Genomic DNA, 19,135 nt, shown 5'->3' with positions numbered 1-19,135 from the left:
AGGAGCAAAGGTATTAGAGCACGAACCAACTCCTGAGTGTACAGCTCAAAGAACGAAAGGACAAGAGTATGGAGCAATTTGGAACAATCCTAGGACATCCAAGACCAATATGCAAAACAAAGATAAACGGAGTTTGGTGCTATTTTAGCATAACATTCGTTTGACGTGAGGATATGGGTACTCTACCAACTAGCATGGTGTGGAACTTGGGCTTAAACCCAAGCCAAACATAGAATAAAGACACGTACACAAGTAAGAGTTAGACTATGTTTCAACTTAGTTGGTCATGCCCAACTTACCCATTATCCCTACAATACATTTGAAACCCCCCATATCCCCCCCTTTGAGGAATGCACATCCTTAGTATCAGGAATTAGTCTCTGGGACTAACTCAAAACTTACTAAATATAGAATAGTGTTAGATTGTGAATTTGGACACTAAACAAACACCATTGTGTTCAAAACAATCCCTACATTCTGTAGATAAGCTAAATTAGCAAATTTAGACACTTTCTATAAATAGCAATTGAGACCAAATGGAACTAACACAAGGTGCATAATAGGGTGTTTGGCGAATACGGTAAGGTATCATTTGGTGAATATTGACAGACCATGTTCAATATCACAAGAGTTCCCAACACTAGCAAGTGCAAGCCAACAATATGAATTTCTCATCACCGTGTCAAGTATGTTTGACTAAATTGCAACTTAGGATTTACTTTCTTAGTGCCCTTCTAGTTTATGTGCACATGTTATGACTAGTTTCTTAAGTAATTTAGTCAAAGACTAATAACAGGTCTAGCAATACCAACCTTCTGCCATCATGGCAATGAGGAAAGAATATCTGAAAGGATTAACTAATAGGTAACTTTCAATACCCGAAATTATATTTGCGACACTTTCCCCCCCTTAGGAAAGATTGACATCCTCGTTGATGCACACTTTAGTTTAGACCCCCGGCAAGGAAACAACTCTAGAAAAAGTTCATAATGATCACACTTTGTGAAAAATGTACCAACTTAAATGAGTTAGGGTAACTTCTTTGTCTAACGCAGATGTGCTATCAACTCAAATACCTTCCAACCATCGCTAACAAGGAAATGACCAATGGAGTTAGCCACCCTTGCTGCTCTAGGTGTCATCTAATTTACAAAAGTGTGATACACTCCTATTTGCATGGATATAAAGAGAGAAGTTAAAGACCCCAACCCTTATGGGCAAAGAAACCAAACCTATTGGTAAGGTTTACATAAACTACTATAAATAGGCAGTTAGAGTTGTTTACATGGTTACGCCCTTTGAACAGATTAAGAAACATTAACAAAGAGGTGGGTGATATGACCAATCCACAATAACTACTTTATAATTAAAGATTTCACCATGTATACGAAGTGCCGAAACCAATCTGCCTATGTTGGCCTAAACTCAAAGATTAATAGATGTACAATATCAAAGTTAGAGATAATGATATCTTAGAGACTTAATTATCAATGAATAAATCTTAGATTAGAACACAAAAGTATTCCAAGTAAGTTACTATCCGATAAACCTATTATAATATAGGAACCACCAAGATTTATAGTTGAAAAATATAGGATTCACTATCTAACAAAATTTAATAACTATTGTATCATCAATAAAACTCAATAATAAAACTTAGCAATCAAAGATTTCAAATAGCATGCTAAATAGCTTATAAAAGACAATTAAAGAAAATAAAGTATCATTGACTAGCAAGCAAAATACTTGTGAATGTATCATCCAAAAGAAATAATATCCAAATCTATCAGAACTAACTCGAGCAACAATCAACAAAATAGAATAAGTTTTGCAAGACCAATAAACACTCAATCATACTAACTATCACACTAACTAACTTGAATAGATCTTAGTTAATAATATAAAGGAACTCAAGTTGCTTAAGCAAGCATCAGTTACATCTTACCGATGTCTCAAACCCAAGAGACCAATCCAAAGCAAATCACAAAGAATATATGGCAGTGTAGAAAGCCAAAAGATTTCAAAGAGAACAATTAATTATCATGAAAGATCATCAATCATCCCATCAATGAAGAAATGCATAATCATCATCAAAAAAAGAATCCACTATTCTGAAGAATAACAAATCATTTTATATCAACAGTAATCAAGTAAAACCTTTGACAAAGATAATGAACTATCCTGGATGATAGTCAATCATCATTAAAGATTGACAGATGCAAATACTAATTTCAATATTGAAACTAACAATATATTAAACCCTTAACAACTCTTAACATGAGCATAAAAACTCAAGGACCAAAAGCTCGAAGAAGCTTATAACCAAGTCTTGCGTAATAATGATCATGAGTTTTGCAAAAACTAATGTTAATGCCAAAGAAGAAATTGTGGTACAACCCGCAATATCCTTCTTAACACATCCATAAGCCAAATTTCATAATACAAAGCTAATGAAGAGCATTTTTGCATTAATTCAAAAGCCAAGCACAACAAAGTTATACTCAACAAGTGACCATTAAACTAATCCTCTATAAATCCATCTTTTATAGCAAGATGTAATTCACTTTATAACAAACACAAGAAAAATCATTAATGATCAATATATCCCTAACTCAAATATAATAAAGAACCAATATCTTCAATATCAATCATTAACTTTTCCTTTTGTAAAGCTAGTATAGCCGTGACTAAATCACTTTTCAAGGAAAAGCCAAAGTTTAACCCCTATTAAATAATCTTATCTCGAACACAACTAACTTAAACTTGCCACTCAATTCGTTTGAACGTCAATACAGTTACTACCTAGCAAATGCACGAATGCTAAAAATACAAAACTATAACCAAACCATCAATACTATCTATATCAAGATTAATGAAATGCAATATCAATATTATAGTGAGACATTTTACTTCACTTGAATCTCAATAACAATAATGTCAACGACAAAACATCACTTTAATGCCATTAACACTAGAACAAAGCTAGAAGAAAGCAAGAGTGAATCACTACTTAAAGTTCTTTAGCAACCAAACTAACTAATGTCAAAGATATTGTACTTAGTATCCAAGACTAAACCTTTAACAATATTCAGTTACAAATAACATATCATTAAAGAGTGAATCACCATATCCAAAACTCAATATATTCCAATATCACAGACTAAACACAACCAAATGATATCAACAAAGGTAGAGTCAGCATGCCAACATGGAAAAACCATGTAAATTTAAACGATACGATCCCCCGCAACACCATTTGGTAAAGCAAGCTCATCACCAATAAATCTTCATCAAGTGAAGAAAGTGTTCACAGTCTTCGAATAAAATTTACAAGCAATCACTAATTGCAAAGTAACTAGTAATCACTGTTTAACTTGCCTTCATAAGACCCAAATACTAAACTCTTGCCATCAAATTATATACTTGTCCAACATAAATGTAATATCCCAAGTACAAAATATAAGATAGACTCTATGACCACTCAAATTCAACTCAACCACAATAAACTCACTAATGAGTTTAGCTAACAGCTATGAGCATACCTATGAAGAGGCTAGCTATGCATGATTAACACATCAGCTGAAACTAAAATGAAGACTATGAGATAAACTCATATTAGTACACAACCTCCTCATAGACAAAGCTATAGTATGGGTACCAATATTTCAACTACAAACAATTAAGTTGGATATCACTATCTTCAGCCAAGGTGCAGGGCTACCAAGACCAAGTCAAGATCAATGAGAACTCACTATTCTCATAGAGTATAATGAAATACAAGGTGCAACCTGCCACCAAGCACAATACTACAAAAGAAAGGCACAAGGGTCACCTTTCTAGAAAAGCTCAACAACCACTTTTTTACACCAACTTTAGACTCTATCCAACTTAATTGCTTTAACCTTAAGAAGTTAGCATTCCTTTTAGTCTGCATCATACAAATTACATACTAAGGTCTAAGTTAATTGAAGTCAACTCTAACCCTTTCACTAGTTTGTACTAACTTATGAAAATAGAAACAGATCAGCCATTGGAAAAGTCTAAGAAAATTTATAGAAAATTTTCCATCCCAGAGAAAGAATGACTTTTAGTCTAGGAATATAAACTTTCAAGACTCAACTAATTTCCTTTTACCTACAACTTTATATAAGTTCACCTCAATATAAATTCTCATGACCTAATAACATGTTTAAGCATCGAACATTATGCCTATATTTCCAACATCCAACACCAACATCTGTAAAATGCAAAATGAACATCCAAAGTTTAATCACGAATACCATATTTTTGGATATCTAACACCCTTTTTTAATCACCTTCAAGATTCAATGTGAAGCCAAAACATTAACAACAAAAATGATATGGAAAATCAAACTTTAAGAAAAGTTCCTCGTCACTCAATATAACAATGTTATTTCCACTAGCAGAAGTGTTAGTAAAGTTAATGCCTTAATTACACATCTTCTCCATTTAATAATCTACTCTAATTGCTAATTGATTAACCAACGAGTCATAGCAAATGAATGTTACAACTTTTTCAACAAAGGGTTTAGGGTGAAAGAAATAATGTACTAACTTAAGCTTAATATAATGGATCATCATTGAGAATTCAGTCAAAGCTATTAAAATGCTACTACTTGCAAGTAGACTATCTTCATCATCAACCACTTTGGGGTTCATCATCGTTTAACCAAACAACTTCATGCATTGAAATTACCAATCCTTCAATTATATAGATCAGTTATTCCATAGTTATTCCATGTGAGGCAACTAATTATCTGCTCGTACCGTAGTCCAATGGTGGATTCCTTCATCCAAGGAAGGACGTATGTATAGATATCCAATAGATATGATTTTAAATTTAGAGGTAAAAATATACCTTGCTCAAGAGTATATTATATTTTATCAATCCTTCAATTGTATAGATTAGCTATTCCATGTGAGGCAACTAATTATCTGCCTGTACTGTAGTCCCACGGTGGATACCTTTTTTTGAGAAAGGACATATGTATAGATGTCCAATACATATGATTTCAAATTTAGAGGTAGAAATATACTTTATATTTATATATAAGGTATACTATATTATATTTTTTAAGTAGCCACTAATCAATAGAAATCAAACCTATGCCATTTGCTCTGATACCACATGTAACACACTTTATCTTTATCCCTTTAAGCCAATTAGAAAATTGGCAATTGCTTGATTAAAGAGCCTTTAGTGGTTATTTTATCCCCATTTATCTCTCAATGTTCCAAGGAGGGTAGAAATAAGGTTGAGGCTAGTATAGAAATATTTATTAATAAAAATTATAAAAACTACTTATATGCATAAATAAGATCTTTTGAAAGAATATAAAAAACATTTATATTTTTAAATAATAAGTACATCATTATTATATTAGAAAGATAAAACAAACTAAAGCATTCTATATAACATAGTAAGTTATTTTTATAGCACATAATTATATCTTTTTACAATTTCTTAATAATTTTTTTCTCAATATAGTCTAAATAACTCATCATCTCTATTGCCATCTATATTTATATTTTTCTCCTTACCATCATAGAAACCATATTATTATAAAATTATAAGAAATTCTAAAATTTTCTAAAATCTAACCCATGTTTTGAAATAATCATGACTACATCATTAAGGTTTTTACCTCACTATTTTGAATTGACTTATCTTTTTTAAATAATAAAGTGTAGCTTCATCTTTAATGATAATACTATCAAATGTCTTAGAATAATCCTTACACTTGGTTTTCTAAAAATAAAAATTAATTAAATAATGATATACTGGTAAGAATGAAAAATATCACCTTTGTTGGAATTTGTTTTTTGTTAAAATTCTCAAATTTATAAAAGAAAATGAAAGTTGTGATAAACCCATCTTCATCTTGATTGTTTTTGAAGAAATATATAACAATAAGTTTTGTCATCTTCAAAAGTTTTTAATACATTTCTTAGTTGAAAATGCTTGCAAGCAATTCAACACTTATAAATTTTACATATTAGTTTGTTTGACTTATCTAGAGATATTGTTTTAGTTTTATTAAACTATTAATTGAAATGATAATTTCATTATTGACTGAAGTAAGAAATAAAATCATATCTAATTCCTCTACCAGACGTAGTTATCGGTCACGTCGGTCTTCTTCCTCCCGTGATCCCTTTCATAATAAACTGGCTTTGGAGGCCTTGATCGATGGTCCGGTATCGCCCAAGTCTGGAGCTCTCCCGCCCACTTGGTGACCCTGTCCATCTTTTCGGGCCCCAGCTTCTCGAGCGCCTCCGCCGTGAGCGATGGAAATCCCGGCAGCGAGTTGCGAGGATTCACCAAAGACGACGACGATGGCGGCGGTGGCTTTGGCGGCTTTCCAGACGAGGAAGACTTGGTCGCTCTGGACGATGGCGGCTTGGAAGGCGGAGTTTTCTCCGAAGTTGCTGTCGCTGCTGGTGCTACTGGCGGGTTGGATCGAGCTCCCTCGGATCTCTTGGAGCTGCCCACCTCGAGATCTTTCAATCCACAGCTTCCGGAAGCCTTGGTCTTGTCCGACTTGTTAGTTCCAGTTCCAGACATCTGGGACTTGGTCGAGTGCTGCGGCGCCGACGACGCTTGGGACTTCGCGGACGATCTTGCCGACGCCGGGGGCTTGTCCGACCTCGCCGACGACGTCTTCTCCGTCATGCTCGACACGTTACTCCTCGCCGAGTTGAGCTGCGACCGAGACGTCAGTAACTCGCGATTGCTGTTCTTCCCAGCCTGATGATCCGATCTCGGCGTGGAGGCATCCAAGGATGGTGGCTTCGATGCACTGTAGAGCCGCCGCTTCTCCGCCACGAACTCGCTCCGCCGATACGGTCTCCTCTCCAGTATGTGCTTCTGCAACAGCACTGGATTCATATGCTGGGGATACACCACCGCCGGGGCCGTCTGTGGCCTCGCAGGCATCCTCGAGTTTGGGCGGTTCTCCCACCAGCTTAGCAGTGGCAAACCGGACGTGTCTATGTATCTCGACGGGTCCGTGACGGACGACGTACGTATCCCAAAGTACGGCAGCCGGATCTTGTGTGGGTCTTTGCCAAGGTGGCCCGGAGGTATGATCCGGTTGGTCTCTGTGACGTCCGAGTTCTTCACGCCGTGGCTAACGTCGGGCGCGGTGGCGGGGCGCTTGGTGAGCTTGCCGGCGTTCTCGTAGATCTCGGTAACGTCGGTGCAGTGGTGCGGGAAGAAGACCGGGTCTTTGAAGGGGCTACCCGGTAAACTGGGCTTGAGGACCTCGGTGACGTCGGTGAGGAGGCGGCCCTGGTAGTACTGCTGGTAGTGTGGGTCGACTTCCTTACGCTTCTTCTGGTGGCAAAACCTTCGCAGGATGTTTGAGCGCTTGTAGTACGAGGCCGGTTTGTAGCCTTCTCCTATCCGGTCGGGGCGGAATGCGGGCGCAGGCATGCTATACTCACGGTTTCCAGGAGCCTCGCGATCCCATCCCGGTAATCTCTTTCTTCTTTTCGATTGAAACTCCTGCTGCTGATGATCCACCAAGTGGAAATTTGAGGAAAAAGAGAGGAATCGAGGGTGAAAGAAGAACTAGAGAGAAAGAGAAAGAGGGTCTCTAGACAGTTGGTTTGATGCGCGCTCCAGGTAAGGATAGTCAGCCGAAAACTTTCATCCAGTAACTACCGGTTTCAGCTGAATCTGCCACGTAGGCCCTAAATTCCAAGACGAACGTTGACTTGGCTTGACTTATCAATGAGAACAAAGAATCCAGAGAAGTTGATCAGTAAGAACATGAAGAAACTTTGGTTTGATTCGTAGCAAGCTATCGTTTAGATATAAACCAATGAGAGATCATCTTTACACAAGCTAAGAGCTTGTAAGAACACTGCTAGCTCCAAGAAAAGAGAAGCGATGGCGATCAAGCGGCGGCCTCCACCACGGGAGGAGGCGGCGATGCCGCTGGCGGAGCTTTGTTCTCGGCTTCCTTGGCTTTGTCTCCTCCCTCGGCGGCCTTGGGCGGTGGCGGCGGCGGGGCGGTCTTCATGTGAGCCGGTGGATTGTGCTTGAGTTTGAGGAGGATCTGACGCATCCTCGACAGATCCGTGGCCTTCCCTGGCTTGGGCCCCTGGTTGAAGATCACCGTGACTTTGTTCCTGTCTTTGTTGCGCTTGGTCTCGATTGTCGGGATCTCCGCGGGGATGAGCTCCGACACTGCCTTCCAGTAGTGCTTGTCGGCGCTCTTGTGGAAGTGCTCCTGGCCGGCCAGGAAAACCTGTGGCGATCCCACGCTTTAGCAAGAGCAAAGAGTGATTTTTCTTTTTTCTTGCTTACCTTCTCTTTGTCGCGGTTGTTGTTCTTCTGGGCTTCGCAGTGGGAGTGCCTCTTGGCCAGGAACTCGTCCTTGTAAGCGTCGGCGTCGTCCATGATCATAGTCAGTCGCTCTTTCTCCAGGCGTTCCTTCTCGGCCAGCTTCTCAGCGTTCTGCCTGCCAAGATACGAAACAAAAAAACACGTAAGAACAAAGCCAAACTCGATCGAAGAGACCAGCACTTACCTCTTCCACTCTCGGAGCAAAAATCCTTCTTCCGGTTCCATCTCCTCGGGTGGAGGAAGAACAGAGCCATTGTTTCCAGACCCAAACACCGGAGCCTCCATAAACTCGTAGCCCTCCTCGGCAGCTGGGAAGCTCTGCCCGTTCAAATCGCTGGCGGCCGGAGAGAAATTCCCCCTGGAACCGAAATCCTGGTGCTCGGAAAAGGAATCACCAAACGCATTGGAGGGAGAGTCCATGCTCACTCCATGGACCCCATTCTCGAAGCTCGGGGGCTCGTATCCAGGCGACGCATCGCCCAGGTTGTCGTAGACATCGTCCTTGGATTCCTCTACAGGAGGGAAATGCTCGTCCGAGTAAGAGGGCATCCGGAAGGAGTCGTCGAATCTGGCCGAGTTAATGCGCGGATCGTAGCCCGAGTAGCCATCGTCGAAGGGCTTGGATGGATCAGAGTGTGATTCGTGTCCCTGGTAGTTCTCAAAATCCTCCATCTAGAGACCAAAGAGTGAGAAAAGAATCCTCGCCCTGGCAAAACTACGCATTTCTAGCGGAGATCCAAGCTTGCATACCTTGCGCCTTGCGGGATTGGAGCTGGATCGCGCTAGCGTCCACTGGCGCCCTCTGGATCGGATCTAAGAACCCTAGAAAAAACCCTCACCCTTTTTTTTTCTTAAAATGCAAACTAGGTAGATCTTCCAATCGTGGCCGTCGATTTTGGGCAGTCTAGGGTTCTTGAGAGGAGCATTCCACTAGGTAACGCGCGGCGAATGCTGTGATCCCGCGCGCCGCAATTCGTCCCGATCCAGCAGCTCACAGGCAGGAATCAGCGATCGGGGATGGATTTCAACGAGATCGAGGCGACAGAGGGCCTCCGTTGGGTGTGGAACGCGTGGCCGACGTCCCGGATCGATGCCGCTCGCATGGTGGTGCCATTCGGGATCATGGCCAATGTCTTGATGCCACTGCCGGATCTTCCAGTTCTTCCCTACCAGCCAGTGCGATGTAAGTGCCAGGCAGTCCTCAATCCCTACTGCAACGTGGATTACACTGCTAGGATCTGGGGATGCCCGTTTTGCCTCCAGCGAAACTATTTCCCTGGAAACTATGCCGGTGTGAGCGAGAGCAATCTCCCGGCGGAGCTCTACCCGACTTACAGCACGGTCGAGTATGTGATCCCACAGAAGGGATTCGGTGGCTTTCCAAGCGCTGGGAGTGGATTCTCGTCGCAAGCTCCGGCGATCCAGGCACCACCGGGAGCTCAGATTTATCCTCCGGGACACAACCCAGCCGCTGGACACGCGGGGTATGGATATGGAGCTCAGCCGCAGGGATCTTTTCCAGGAGCTCATAAAACTTTGCCGGCATCGTTCCAGGACTTGAGTTTGAGCGGCCCGCCTGTTCCTTCCAATGCCCCGTGCTTCCTCTTCGTGGTGGACACTTGCGTGGAGTTGGAGGATTTGCAGGCGCTAAAGTTGGAGCTCCAGCATCTGCTAGCGATGATCCCCGAGAGCTCTCGAGTTGGATTGATCAGCTTTGGGACGATGGTGAATGTTCATGTTCTTAGCCACTCGGGCTACTCGAAAGCTCTAGTTTTTCCCGGCGATAGAGAGCTGACGAGCCAGCGGGTAAAGTTCTCTCATTCTCTTCCTTTTGTTCTAACTGGTTTTTCTTTCATCGCAGATACAAGAGCTGCTAGGATTCTCTTCCAAAGGTGGTCGCATGGCGAGGCAAGGCTCTCCGAATCGTTTCTTGCTGCCGGCGTCCGAGTGTGACTTCGAGATCAACAGTGCTATCGACGAGCTCCAACCGAATGCTTTCAACGTCCAGGCCGGCCACCGGCCTCGACGAGCTACAGGCGCTGCTTTGGCCGTGGCCGCGGGGCTCATGGAAGGATGCGCTGCCAACGTCGGCTCCCGGATCATGCTCTTCGTCTCGGGTCCCGTGACGATCGGGCCGGGGATAGTGGTGGAGACCGACCGGAGCAAGAGCATCCGGACGCACCAGGATCTTGTCAACGACAATGCTGTTCACTACAAGAAGTCGTGCAAGTTTTACAACCAGATCGGCCAGGCTTTGGTGGAGAACAGCCACGTCCTCGACATCTTTGCGTGCTCGCTGGACCAGGTTGGCTGTGCCGAGGCAAAGTCCGCGGTGCAGAGCACGGGAGGCTTGATGGTCCTGGCCGAGACTTTCGACTCGGAGCAATTCAAGAAGTCACTGAGGAAGCTGTTCGAGAAGGAGGAGGAAGGAAAGCTCAAGATGTGCTTCAATGGCACCTTTGAAGTTACGACCACTCGCGAGGTGAAGATAAATGGCGCCATCGGCCCGTGCTCGAGCTTGAAGAGGAAATCCACGTCGGTGAGCGAGACTGAGCTTGGCATAGGTGGAACCAGTGCCTGGAAGCTGTGCACTCTAAACAGCAAGACCTCCATCGCCGTCTTCTTCGAGGTGGTGGCGCAGAACTCGTCCAGCATCACACCAGGGAATCCATTCTTCATCCAGTTTGCGACTCAGTACCAGCACGGAAACGGGGAGACCAGGCTGAGAGTGACGACGGCTTCTCGCAGATGGATCGAGGCCTCTCAAGAACAAGACGCAAAGGCGGCGTTTGATCAGGAGGCAGCGGCGGCGGTGATGGCAAAGTACGCGGCCCACAAGACGGAGAACGAGGAAACTTTCGACATCGTCCGGTGGCTGGACAAGAACTTGATCCGGGTGGCCTCCAAGTTCGGCGACTACACGAAGGAGGACGCTCAATCCTTCCGGCTCTCGTCCAACTTCTCGCTCTACCCGCAGTTCATGTACCACCTCCGGCGCTCGCAGTTCCTGTCCGTGTTTAACAACAGCCCCGACGAGACGGCCTTCTTCCGGCTCATGCTCAACCGGGAAGGGGTGGTGGGATCGCTCATCATGATCCAGCCGACGCTCTTCTCGTACTCGTTCGAGGGTCCTCCAGTCCCGGTGCTGCTGGACGTGAGCTCCATCACTCCGGAGAGAATCCTCCTGTTCGACTCCTACTTCTACGTGGTCGTCCACTACGGCTCCACCATCGCCCAGTGGAGGAAGCTCGGCTACCACAACGATCCGGCGTACGAGAGCTTCAAGGCGCTGCTGGAAGCTCCGGTGAACGATGCTCGAGCGGTGATGGAGGACAGGGTCCCGGTTCCCAGGCTGGTGGAATGCGACCAGCACGGCAGCCAGGCCAGGTTCCTCCTCGCCAAGCTCAATCCGTCAGTCACTCACAACTCCAACGCCTATGGTAATGTGGAGGTGATATTTACGGACGACGTGAGCTTGCAAGTTTTTATCGAGCATCTCCAGCGCCTGGCCGTTCAATCCTAGCTTGTTAATTTTTAAACCCTGGATATTCTTTTTCCTGAATCTCTTTTTCTTTTATAAAGGCTGGGCGTGGGATGACATTACTTCTACTTTGTAAGTATTGGGAAGTTGTAGTAGAGTTTGAAGCAAAGGCAAATTCCATGGACGATCAGCAAATGGGACACCCATTTGTGTATATATATAGACAATAAGGAAATGTACTTTGATTCAAAATATTTATTATGAAAAGGTAATAACAAGCATAGAAATTTCATACATTTCTAAAGGCATCAATTGGTATCATTATACAGTAAAGAAAACATAATTAATGATTTCATAGATTCTTTGCTATCTATTTTAATTAACTAGATTTAATATTTATTTATATATATTAATTATTAATATTTTACTTGTATATAATATATATGAACAAAGATTCTACAAACTATCTTATTTACATATTTTATGTATGCAAACAGTCATTATCCATTTTTATACATCTTTAATTAGAAAACTTGTAGAAAAGAAGGCTCTACCTAGATTATTCAGGAATATTCTAGGATATTTTTCATCTAATGGTTGTGATGCCCACAATTAAACTTTTACTTGTATCAACCACCTTGTAACTCTCTATAGACAGCCTAAAGGCAAACCAAAGCCTTCCATACAGTGCTATGAACAAAATGCCTTATCAAGCTTCAGGCCAAGTCATACAGCAGCTCTACACAAACTTCAAAGTTGATATCTAGCAAATCTCATGTGACCTCTCACCTGGCATATTCATCAAAAAGCTGATGAAGTATTCATCATATAGGCTTTAAACTCACCTCATTTACACCAATTTTCCTTGGTAATAGGCAAGTAAGTGAACTCTAGATTGCTTGTTTCATGATTAAATTAAATTTTAATGTTCAGTAAATAATTTCATAAAACTTAAAGTTAACACAAAGGTGTAAAAATCCAGTCAAAAGCTTTACACTAAATATGTAAACCCAATCTTGCTGCAAAATCAATTTAGAATCTAGCTGTGCCAGAAATAGTAACTATATTTTTTTTTCTTTAAAAGGCTATTTTGATTAAGAAGTATGTCTTCCTGATGCATGGCTGAATTGCATTTGTTAGGGCTTGTAAACCATCAATATTCAAAAAAGTTTATACTCTACATGTTTCCCCTAATGTTCATTGATTGATTGATTGATTGATTATTGATATTTTGTGTGTGTGTGAGAGAGAGAGAGAGTTTTCTATATACTTTAGTAGCACTTTAGAGATTTCTCTGATTTATGAACATATTAAAATTCACAATCAGAATACATTAGAATATCCAAGCATTTGCTATTAATTCAAGGCAAACTAAGCATTCTTATAGAATATAGTAAATTACTTTTCACTTTTGTAAGGTGGAGAATCTAAATATATAATTTTCATTTAGATTGGAATTAATTATATTATGAGTGACTAAAATTTTCATTTTGCCTTAAGTATTTAACTACATCTTTAACCATGCAATCAAGTTTCACTCACAATTTTCATAAGTCCTTATCCCTATTTATGGTACTTGTTACCTCAAAGGTAGCATATTAAACCACAATGACTTTACAATTGAGCCCAAATGTCCCATGCATCCCACATTTAAGGATTTCAAGCTAACATTTTGAAACACCTTAGTACAATGCAAGCCTTCTACCATTTTTTGCCACTAAAATGCCTTAACCACATGCTAGAATGAGGTTCCAATAACCCTCATAATGTAGCCAATAAATTGCTACTCTCATAACCCTCATTGGCTAAAAATATAAAAATATGTAGCTAAGTAAAAAACCCACCTATACTTGAATTGGGAGTATTGACCATTAAAAATTTACATATTTTTATAGTATCAAATTAATAATTATATACATATGTAATAAAACCTCTTAAAAACTGATAATCTTTTTTTGCATAAATACTACTTTGTAAGTGACAACCCTGAAATTGTATGCATGAGTAAATAGTTATCTTTTGCAAAAGGACTCAATACATCATCTCAATTATAATAGTTCATCCCTATCTGTCTATCCTTCCATTGTATCCTTGGTATTGCTCAATCACACTTTTGTCATGGTGAAGTGTTAGATGTCAGAATGTCATTACCAACTACTTGGTTTCTCTTGCAAAAGTTTTGCACCATACGCTCGCTAATCTATGTTTTTACTGGAAATATGTATTCCATAATAAGTGAGCAATTTTTCCTTGCAAAAAGTTGAAATGCAAAAGAGAGAATCACCAAGAGAAGTCTAAATATTTTTTAAAAACAGTTTTTACTTTAAAAATTGGTGAATAAAGGCAAATCATGTGTAATTGTAGAAAATAGAATTTTTTTTTATTAATATTAAAATTTAACATCAAATTAGACTAAAAATCTAAAAAGTAAACAGCTTATTAAGTGTATAAAATAAGTTAAAGTATAATAAGAATTCAACTTCCAAAAATATAACTAATCATAAAAGACTTATTCTATTTGGAAGTATAATTTTAAGGGAAAAAATTATTGAATAATATTTCTATCCAAATTACAGTTAATTTTAAAATTTATCTTAGTAATAAGATGGCTAGATAAATGGTTAAATGGCTTAAGCTAAGGTGAAAACATATATGTAAGCCTCCTTATATAGTGAAGAGTATAATGGTTTTTCAAAAATTATATAGCATGAGATCATACTGATTAAAAACATTGGGAAGATAGCCGCAACATAATCATGCTTACTATGTCATAAAGTTTAGTCTTATGGTTTTGCATTGAGATTCTTTATAGTATATACCCTTAAATTAGAGTTCATTTTTACATTTTTTGTATTTTATAATATGCAAATTTAAGTAGAAAGAAAAGGAGTCAACATAATAGGGAGTGGAGAAGAAATGAGGAAATACTAAACAAATCTATAAGTGTTTTTGTGTGTTTATTAAAGTTTTTATTTCAAATATAAATTAGACATATAAAATTCCATTTCCTAGGTAGAGACTTTAGCATCAACAACATTATATTGGTACTGCTATAGTGAAAAGTTTGGACACCAAAATGTTTCTAGGAAACAAGAAATTGCATAAGTAGTGGAGGCTCCTTGTACAACTCACTTACCACTAGTTCATTGTAAGCGACTAAATTTTTCCATTTCACTTTAGTCACTTAACCACACCTCCGACCACTTGGAGGAGTCTCATTCACAACCTCCATAAGTCCAACTCAGGACTTGGGGCTTGCCAGCCCCGAGAATGGCATCCATGCCACTCAACCTTAGCACTTGGTCCAAGTGCTCCACGTGTCCGATCCCATGACCGACACTCAAAGGTACCACCGACATGGCAGCCCGTTACGCTAAGGCCATGCCCAATCACCTTTGCCACACTGGTAGTCCACTACCACTTGCATCACAGTCTTGGCTCTCCAAGACTAGGCAAACCATCCATGAGTGGTCATCTCAGATCCACTCCTTAGCATCCTTAGGATGCCCACCGACGAGGGGAATTGCCTTCCCCAATATCCCTTTGTCAGTCCCCACTAAGTCCCTTTCTGCCCTTGGCCGTGTTTGCCAACACTGCCACTGGATCGAGGCCCACAGGCCCGACCACTAAGTCCCACGGTCCTCTGGGACTTCCTCACCACGCGACTGTGTCCTTGGTCACTGCCCCAGAGGACTGTTCCTCTTCCTTTCCACAGTCTGGGCCTTCGGGACAACATTTCGGAACACCGTGGCCTTACGCGAGCCACCTGGGTACTCTCCTCGCCTTTCGCCTTTAGGTGCTCTAGCCATGGGCTTAGAGCGGGTTCCGTTGAGCCACACCAGGTATCCAAGTAGGTAGTGCCACCCACACTTGGACTGGGAGCATCGGCCAGTCGATCTCCCGGGGGAACTAGAGCCGGCTCTTGAACACTTCACCAAGCTACCCCGCTTGTCGGTCTGTGTTCACTCTAGTCTTGGACTTCCCAGTGGGCAGCTCATCACCCAACACTGGGTCCGGCCTTCCTGGGCCAAACTGGCCTTTCCTGACCAAACTGGCTCCACTGCAGTCCTCCCCCTACTATACTTTTGGAGCTCACCAAACCCCCCAGGGTCTGGGAGACGAACGCTTTGGGCTTTCACCCTCTCAGGCTCTGGACTCGGACTCGGACTCGGACTCGGACTCGGACTCGGACTCGGACTCGGACTCGGACTCGGACTCGGACTCGGACTCGGACTCGGGCTCGGTCTCGGCCTCGGCCTCAGTCTCGGTCTCGGTCCCGATCTCGGTCTCGGTCTCGGTCTCGGTCTCAGTCTCGGTCCCGGTCTCGGTCTCGACTTTGGACTCCATCTCGGACTCCATCTCGGACTCCATCTCGGACTCCATCTCGGGTCCATCTCGGACTCCATTTCGGGTCCATCTCGGACTCCATCTCGGACTCCATCTCGGGTCCATCTCGGACTCCATCTCGGACTCCATTTCGGGTCCATCTCGGGTCCACCTCGGACTCCTTCTCGGACTCCATCTCGGACTCCATCTCGGGTCCATCTCGGACTCCATCTCGGGTCCATCTCGGACTCCACTTCGGACTCCAACTCGGGTCCATCTCGGACTCCACTTCGGACTCCAACTCGAGTCCATCTCGGACACTTCCACGTGTCATGTGTTGGTCCTTTTGGGTCCCTTTTTGGAGCCTCGCTTTTTGCTCGCTTCGTGCTCGTTCCTCGAGCACTTCGTTGGGAGTTCCACTCCCGCTCTTGACTTTTCAAGTCGGAGCTTTTGGTCCAAACGTGTTATGCTCGTTTGGCTCTCGCTTCGGCCACTACCATGTGGCGCCCTTCCGGCTCCACTTTGGGGCCTAGGGATTTTGTGTCTCACAACTCCACCACCCATAGACGAAGTTCGATGTCCTCATCGAACGGTGAACCATTTTATAAAGTAACACCCGCATGTGTTACCATTTCCATCCTTGGCGCGTAGCCAATATTTGTCAATGGCGTGACATTGAAGGCTCACCATGCCTTCTCCATATTCGTCAATGGTTGGACATTGAAGGCTCACCATGCCTTTTGCATACCCTCTAAGGAGGGTAGTCTCTCCAGCTTAGAGACTGATTGGACCACATATAGTGGTTCTTTCCTTTTATTGGTTTAGTTCTCGCTAAACCTCTTAGAGACCCTTCTCTAAGTCACTCCCACTACTCCTTCTCGAGTAGTCTCAATTTCCATCGATATAGCCTTTGCACTTTGGAACTTTGAATTTTGACTTCTTGGAGTCAATTTCCTAGGTGTCTCCGACACCTTGCCTTGCACCTTTTTGTGCAACTCCACTTCCCATCCTAGGAAGTTCTCTACTCGAGGGCACCATCATCCTCTCTTCTATTTCGTGCCAAAGTTCCAGTTATCATACTTTGTGCTAGGGCTGTTCATGGCCCCATCATTTGGCTACCTTACCGCTCCCTCCCTTGGAGCTTCCACTTTCGCCAAATCGGAGCATTTCGGAATCCCCCCTTGGAAACACACTTCCTTTCCCGCAACTTGTTAGCGTCCAACACATTAGTGTTCCTCGCCTAACTTTGTCACTTGGATTCCTTCCAAGGGATTCCACGGCCCTATCTTGGCCACTCATCTTTTGCTCCTATCCGTTGATTGTTGCACCAAGCAACATCGAATCCCTACCTCCCTTCTTGAGGTATTGTTTCGGTTCCATAGCAAAGACTCTTCTTTGCCAAGTCCGGAGGATGTTCACCCCTAGTACGTCTCTTTAGCATCTTCTGCTATGGGCTCTATCCACGGCCCAACTTCGTGACCCTCCTATGGGTCTTTTATAGAAACTACTTTCCTCGGACTCACTATGCCATCGCACGGACATAGTTTATTTCCCTTAGGTTCTTTTCCCACTTGGTCACCTTGACCAAGCCACACCATCATCAATAGTTCAATTTCAACATTTTGAACCAGGAACTTCATTCCTTAGCCAACCAAGGACCTTGTCCTTATCTGGCCATAAGATCACCTAGTGATCTCACCTTGGCACCTTAACAGAGTTGCCAAGAGGTACTTGGTCTTCTAGACCTCCAAGTTGTTGACTATAACCCCGGGGGCATCCCCCACACTTGGCGGTGCACCCAAGCTAGCCCTTACGGCCAAGGGTTCATAGCAACTGAGATTAGGTGTCCCCATCTCACTCACCACGACCTTGGTGCCACTTGCACCAAAGCGTTCAAGTTAGATATGCCGAGCTTTCACTCTAAGCAATCTAACCGTGCATCATGACTCCGAGGCATCCCTCGCTTGGCGGTGTGCCCAAACCAGTCTCCCCACTGAGAGTCCATGACCACCGAAATATGAGTGTCCTCATATTCCAAACCATCACCACGCCCTAGTGATTTGGGACTCGAACCCAAGCACTAGAGGGTCGGGACTCGAACCCAACCTCCGTATATGCATCTATGGACGGCATCACACAAGATGCCTGGCGTGACTCCCCACGCCGGTGCACCAACTTATTTTTAAAGCGCGCTACAGATCACAGCTTAGGAACCTAGTTCCTCCACACTGCCAAGTCCTCTCACTTGACATGTCTGTGATCATGCATGGACTCCTCCATGCTCGGCCCCATGGCCCACCCTTTTTGAAGTTATCACCTTCAACTAGGGTATTTGTTCCCCCGACGTGCCAATCTCGCTTGGCAAGTTCTCCGACCACTGTAACATGGTTCCTGCATAAGCGTGAAAGTCCTTGACCATCGACTTTCGTTCAAAGCCCTCTCTTTGAACACTCGGGAACTACTTCCCTACCCTTGATAGCCTTGCCTCATAGCAAGCTTCAAGACCACGCTTCTGCTGCGCCACTCTGATTTCGCGCATTCCATGAACCATTTACACTTGGCCTTTCTAGGTACTAAGCTACCTAGAATCGTCTTTGGGAACCTTGAAGGAACTCTGTCCCTCAGCTTGCTAAGGCCTCCCTTTTGCAAGCCTTCCAAATGCCACATAGTCTAACATGGACAATTCCATAACTTAGACTCTCCATGGCGTCGCGGTTGCTAGCAGCAACACCCTCGAGCCCCCACTTGATTCCCCACTCCCAGCTGGCATAACCAACCTTGGTTATGCCCTTCGATTTCTATGGTTCAGTTCCATCCCAATACTACTTGCCTTTGGCTTCACACCTTTCCTTCGGTCATTCTCCTCCAGATCAGGAGGATAGCTTTGCACTTTCTATCATGCCTTAGCAAGTATTCTTAGGGATGAACCTACCCAATAGCCCAGGGAGTGGTTC

The 19,135-nt window shown here is 43.0% G+C and overlaps 2 protein-coding genes across 2 annotated transcripts; one reads left to right on the top strand and one right to left on the bottom strand.

Moving 5' to 3' along the window:
* Positions 1 to 7,796: 7,796 nt before the first annotated feature.
* LOC9657590 (clathrin light chain 2) lies at positions 7,797 to 9,269 on the bottom strand. The gene is made up of 4 exons (XM_002977726.2): positions 9,125 to 9,269; positions 8,559 to 9,046; positions 8,336 to 8,489; positions 7,797 to 8,276 (listed from the first exon to the last, which is right to left on the bottom strand). Exons 2-4 carry the CDS (start codon positions 9,044 to 9,046, stop codon positions 7,923 to 7,925), a joined length of 996 nt encoding a protein of 331 aa, XP_002977772.2. The 5' UTR covers positions 9,125 to 9,269; the 3' UTR covers positions 7,797 to 7,922.
* An 84-nt stretch (positions 9,270 to 9,353) lies between these two features.
* Positions 9,354 to 11,977, top strand: LOC9657589 (protein transport protein Sec23A). Its single transcript, XM_024682771.1, has 2 exons — positions 9,354 to 10,180; positions 10,236 to 11,977. The coding sequence occupies exons 1-2, from the start codon at positions 9,392 to 9,394 to the stop codon at positions 11,895 to 11,897; spliced, it is 2,451 nt and encodes an 816-aa protein (XP_024538539.1). The 5' UTR covers positions 9,354 to 9,391; the 3' UTR covers positions 11,898 to 11,977.
* Positions 11,978 to 19,135: the final 7,158 nt, after the last annotated feature.

This window comes from Selaginella moellendorffii, unplaced genomic scaffold, assembly GCF_000143415.4.
Source record: "Selaginella moellendorffii unplaced genomic scaffold, v1.0 SELMOscaffold_35, whole genome shotgun sequence".
Classification (NCBI taxonomy): domain Eukaryota; kingdom Viridiplantae; phylum Streptophyta; class Lycopodiopsida; order Selaginellales; family Selaginellaceae; genus Selaginella; species Selaginella moellendorffii.
Note: the sequence above shows the minus strand (reverse complement) of the source record. Positions and strands in the feature narration are given on the sequence as shown.